The 6,000-nt window shown below is 41.8% G+C and overlaps 1 protein-coding gene across 3 annotated transcripts in view; it reads left to right on the top strand.

Moving 5' to 3' along the window:
- Positions 1-283: 283 nt before the first annotated feature.
- LOC136045217 (gamma-aminobutyric acid receptor subunit rho-1) overlaps positions 284-6,000 on the top strand; it is a 28,548-nt gene continuing 22,831 nt past the window's right edge. For all 3 annotated transcript variants that reach the window (XM_065731020.1, XM_065731019.1, XM_065731017.1), the window contains exon 1: positions 284-405. In XM_065731020.1, the coding sequence (XP_065587092.1) occupies positions 284-405 (122 nt within the window). The remainder of the gene's footprint in view (positions 406-6,000) is intronic.

Here is a 6,000-nt window from a genome sequence, read left to right as displayed (position 1 = left end):
AATTAATAAAATAGCTTGTTTGGACAAAAAAAATAATTGTTCTCTGAGAATACATGAACACTGCTAGAAAATCCCTGCCATCTGACGTAGAAGGATTTATAGGTTTAGTGGAAATTGCTTTCCCCACTGTCCAGATTAAATACTGCAGGATGATTTTTTGTATGAGTAAACATCCTTCCAATAACGATCAGACCGATAATGTCTTAAAAAGAGAAACAGGGTCTACATTTTGGCTTTCTTCTTCTTGTATGGACTATTTCTGGACACAGAGCCTTCAGGTAACATGTTGACTGTCCATAAAATGCATTTTAGCATCTTCCTGCTGTTGTGGGGATGGGTTTTATCCACTGAATGCAGAGTCCACCGGCAAGGAAAAGAAATACATGAGGTATACAAAAAAGGCAGGTGAGTTTCATTTTTTTTACATTCAAATAGATACTGTTTGGACAAATGCAGTGTTAAAGATCAAAATATAGTGTCTAACAATTGTTCTGAATTTGCAGGTGTTGAGCTATCAGTTAAAATGTTGTCCTTTTCAGTTTTTGACAATCAGTAATTCCTAATGCATTTTCTGTAATGAAAATAAGAGTTTCCCTCAAAAAAAAAAATGCTTTTTTGTGGTATCTTAAAGTTTGGGAAGGTGCAGAAGAGAAGTATTTGATTATATTTATCAGGGTAAAAATTTTGTAGAGTATTTACATGAGTGTGGAAAGGAAACTTAGGTGCTTGAGGATTGCTGTATTCACTGAAGATTAAATTGACTGGAGACAAGAATTGAAAAGATTCAGAATTTCTTTTCTTCTTCCCATGCTGTTTGCTTATAAACCTTTTGAGGGGAAAAAAATGCAAACTTCAAGGCTATGGTCAGTTATCAAAGGAAACAGAAAGAGCATTCAGGGTTTTGTGTGAAGTGAATGAAATGATGCAAAATGAATGAAAATATTCAGCTTGTTCTTCCCTTCCATCTCTCCCTCTTTCAGAAAGGATATGTATATGATGTTTTTTTTCCCACTGTCTCGTAAACTGTCATTTCAGGAGGCACTGAGTTGAGAAAATGTTTGGGGTTTTTATTCCTACAACTTTGTTTTGATTACTTGTATTCTGTTTGGAGAGTATTTGAAATTTTGTATGAGGATTTTCATACTCAGACACATTAAAAGGCATCTCTGGAGGAAAAAAATATGTTTTTGGAGGATGTAACTGATGCATTTAGATCACTGTTCAAATGTTGTCTGCATTTCTGCCTGTGGAAGGCTGAACCTATGCAATTTCTGTTTTGTCCCAGTCACTGTTTTTGTTCTTTAATAACTCCAGTTTGCCATCAATACTGTACAGTGCAAAGGGATAGAAATGCTGGAGAGCCACAGTCTTGAAGAACTGAAGTCATTCCTGTTAGCTTTCAGGAAAAATTAATTGAAAAGTGGAAGGGAGGAAAGTGTAGTGCCTTTTTATTTTCCAGGGTTCCTTTCTGTCATTGCTTAGGAAAACAAGACAGAGCAACTGCAGTGTCATGGTAGCATGTGAAGGTCACTGAGCCGTCTTATACACAAGTAATGGCTTTAACCATTGATGCCACCTTCGTGGAAGTATAACTGGCAAAATGGATGCTCTGCTCATGGTCAGCCCCCAAGGATGCATTCCCAGAGTCATTATCTGTGGGGAAACTCAAAACCTCTGTTCTCCTTGGGTGTTCATGGCAGTGATGGTGGAGGTGCTATGCTGACTGTGGCAAAAGCATGAGAAGCAAAGTGCTTCAGTTTGAACTAAGAAGCAGCCAGCAGAGAGGCATGTGTATCCCCAGCCATGTTCTCGACCAGCATCTTCAGCACCAGCTCCCACTGCACCAAGCACAATAGCATTGGTGTGATTAAGAAACAGTGTACCAAATCACAGCAGAAGCATTAAAATTGCATGCAAATGGAAAATAAACACCTATTCATTTCACATAGGAGTGTCTCTTCTACCCAGGCCGGGTGCATGTGGTATAATTGTGCCAAGACAAGCCTCTCAGGTTGCCCTGAGGAGTTGCAGCTCCCAAGCCAGGCCCACCACCCTCACAGCACTCCCACACTGGCCTGGGAGACATTTCTGGCCTACTTCTGCCTCAGCAGTGGAGTGCTGATGCTGAGAAGGGCTGGCGGGGACAGCAGCACTGGTTCATTGTCCATCAAGAAGCCAGCACGGTGCTTGTCTTCCCAGTATGGGATAGGCCATGCAAGACCATTGTTCTGACAGCCTTATTGTTGATGAGAAGAAAAAGGATGGTTCTGGCCATCCATGTTTTCCTTCTAACTACAAGCAGTGAAGCCTTCTGCTGTATGAATTATTCTCTGTGAACTCCTAATTTCTGATAATTATCTTCAGTGTAAACAGAAAATAATAATAACAGTACTACAGTATTGTACGCATCTTTAACTTCAGCTCTCATCTGTTTACTCCTATTCTTTGCTACCCGATCTCTTTTCCATCCAGATATTTGTAGGTGAATCAAAACCACTCTTCATTTCCTCTTAGATAAATTCAGATCAAGCTTCTTAAATTTCTCAGCATAGACCTTGGCCTTGTCCCCTCACTCCTTCTGCAGGGCTAACAGCAGGACTGGCTGCAGTATTTGTACATAGGTGCTGTTACTTCTGTTGACCTCCTGGCACTGCATTGATGGTCTCAGTTGCAGTCCTGCAGTGGAGATAATGCACACTCGACGTGACTGGGCACCCAGGTGTAGCAGGACACAAGCCTTTGCCTAGAGATAAAGCCAGACCTGTTTGCTGTCACATGATCCTGTATAACATCAAAAGAAACTTGTTGCAAAGATTGTTGCTGATCATTTAGATGATTTAGATTTTGTTGGAAATCTACAGTCGCTTTTGCCTTCTGAAGAGGCTCACTGCAGTCTGATGGAGCAAATCAATCTAAAGTGTAAAAGGCAGGCTCCACAGGACCACAACATGCTCAGACTGGATTAGCTTGCACCTCTGGCCTTTCTAGCTTCTAGTCATTTGGAGACATGAGGTGCAAAGGCTGGCAGGTGGAGTGGGCACCTGCTTTAGAGACCTGCCACCTTGAGTGTGCTGCCAGTTTCCTGCTGTCCTTGAGAGACGTGCCCACCTCTGCTTCTAACTCATGTGTAGCTGATGGAGGAAATATGCACTTTTGGCTTGCCTCTTTGGATGGTGAAGTTCTGCAAGTGTTGACTTCTTCCAAGGAGTCTTTCTTGCTCCACACTGATTTCAAATAAAAACTCACAATTTTCTCAAGTGTTGTCAGCCTCAAGGCTTCTCCTTTCATCTGCCCAAATCCATCTGATCCCACAGCCTTTGCTCTCTGGCTGATAGGGTGAATGGGGTGTATTTGGGCTGCAGTGTCAGACACCATTTTTGTCACAACTTCTGTCACTGCAGGTACCCCAAGGTAGCAATTCTAGCGTAAGGCAGGACTTGAAGAAGGATGAACAGCCTTGAAGCCTTGAAGAAGGATGAACAGAGAGTCATGGTCCTTTGGGGACCAGGCTTGCAAGAGAGGAATTTTGCAGAAGGTTCCTAATAATTTCTGAGATAAAATTGATGATTCTTTGAGCCACAAGACAGAGTACGACAATTAAATAACAAATAAGCATAAGTTGAATTATGTATACACAGTGAAAAAAAAGCAGTCTAGAGAGTGTTATTGTACAAGACTTTCTACAGAGCCTCTCAACATTGTAATTAATTGTCAGAGTATCTGTATGCGAGTCAAAAACTCATCTACTGATTTTTGTTTATCTCCAGGACAAATCACCTCAAGGGAATTTCTCTTTGAAGAGTAGCAATATAAAAATAAATCCTTCTGCATCTTGCAGACCTGCTCACAGTTTGCAGTCAACCATGTGCAAATCCTGTAGAGTTTGCAAAGCTAAATTCATTCCTGTAAGATTCACGGTGCCAAAACCCCTACGGATCCAATCTGCGACGCTGAGTGCCAGAACTGGGGCTGTTTACCACGTTCCCAACTGCTCGGGCTCGTGGAGAGCCACCAGGTTGTGTGGGGTCACCAGAGCACTCATCTAAAGGCCACAACATTATTATGCCAACAAAGTGGCCAAAGCCTGCATTGCTAATTAGTCTTGCAGAATCTGCTAGAGAGGGTGAGCAAAAGGAAAAGAAGTGGTCTGGAGCTGAGCCCAGGTTGCTCTGCCAGAGCTAACTGCTGAGGAGAAAAAGAATCTCCTTTAACACGACAATCTCCCTGGACAGCACTGTAACCACGTTTTAGACAAAAAACTCTCAGCGGAAGAGATTTCACTGTACAAGATTTGCAGCTTGTGTTTGTTTAATCTTAGCTGAGAGATTTGCTTCATGTTTTTAGTCTTGCCCCTACCTTTCCTTGTCTATGTTATAATCATTCTGCCCCATTGCAGTCTCCGAACAGTAACTCTTTCCGCTCCACTTGATCTCCCTGTCCACATCTCTGTCAAAAAAGGCTATCTTTTACTGCAGTTGGTTGATACTCTCTACAACAAGCCCTCACTGCTTGTTATCACAGGGTCACCCTCATAGCCAGAGTTTTTTCTCTCTGTGACACTTTCAAATTTTACTACCATTAGTGTCACTCTTCTTATGTGATGGGAGGCACCCACGTTTCCTTCCCAGTCCTTTCTCAAAGGCTCAGCATCCTTCTGAACATTTGCTAAATTACACTGCCTTAGTTTTTTTGTTTTGTTTTGTTTTGTTTTGGACAGGGCATCTACATTACCAGCTCCTGCCTTCATGGCCTGCAGAGCTTTTATTTGGCCTCATAAATTCGCCCATGAGCCCTAACAGAATCTCTTCCTTTACTTCCCAGCAGTCCTTAAGCTATTATCTTGTCCTAGAGTTTTGCTGTTGTATCTTGTCTTCAGGATTGATTCTGAAAGCATTTATTTGTTTCAACAAATTTTACTAATGCAAGCTGTCTTTAGATCATATCTTCGGAGTGTATGATAAGCCTGTGAAATGCTCATGAAAGCAATGTCTATGTGAGCACATTACCAGGAGCAATCCAGAACCAGTGGGGTGCTGAGCATCCACAGCTCCAAAGCACTGTGTATTCAGCTCATCAGTGTGCGCTGTGCCTGGAACCAAGGGCACTGCAGTGCCTTGGGAGCACCAAGAGACCCAGCCTGGGCTTGAGACCAGAGCAATGGATGTCTCTCCATCTCCCCTGCTGAGAACCTGCGTCTCTCTTTCTTCTTTTCAGTTTCAGTTCCTTATCTCTCACTGCATGATTCCTCCTCTTCTCCAGCTTGCTTTTTCTGCTTTTTTTTATCCCTTACTTCCTCAGCCTCCTCTTCACTACCTCATCTATTTACCCCAAGGCATATCAATTTTCTCTGTAACGTGGCTCTGCCAAGTTTTCTTCTGCTGCTTTTATCCAATATTATTCTGTAACTTCCTTTTCTCCTTCACAGCTGCTGCCTGTTTTTCCTCTTTTTCCACTTTCCAGAAATCTCTTTCTTCTGTCCAACAGCACTAATTTTATTTACCATATGCTTTTTTTATCTTCATTTTTTCTTTGCTATTTCTCTAATTTTTCCTTTCCATCCTTGTTGCTCTTTAAAAAACTTCAATCCTGACAGGCATTTTTTCTTGCAAGTTTTATGTGTTTTTCTCAAAACCCAGCTGAAGGAGCCCTCTCTATGCTTATCACTGCAAATAATGCTTCTCTGAAAATTGTATTTTCTACTCTCATCTTTATCACCCACCTCCTTTCATCCTTTCTAGAGCTTATTTTGGGTCTACACTTGACATAGCTTTCTGTCTATTCAGGTGATTTGTGTCCCAAAATTGTCTCTACTGATATTTTTGTAGCTACATTGATGGGCACGTATTGTGCCACTTTACTAAGCCACTGATGACAAAATCTCCAATCAGTATCACTGCCACATAATGTGCTCAGGATCAGCAGCTTCATACATGGTAGGTCCTCTAGCCTACCATTGCCTCAATGTGTTTTATAAGCTGGTGTAAGGAGACATAATAGATT

Source organism: Cyrtonyx montezumae, unplaced genomic scaffold, assembly GCF_038088225.1.
Source record: "Cyrtonyx montezumae isolate F1298 unplaced genomic scaffold, pur_monq_1.0 scaffold_13, whole genome shotgun sequence".
Taxonomy (NCBI): domain Eukaryota; kingdom Metazoa; phylum Chordata; class Aves; order Galliformes; family Odontophoridae; genus Cyrtonyx; species Cyrtonyx montezumae.
Note: the sequence above shows the minus strand (reverse complement) of the source record. Positions and strands in the feature narration are given on the sequence as shown.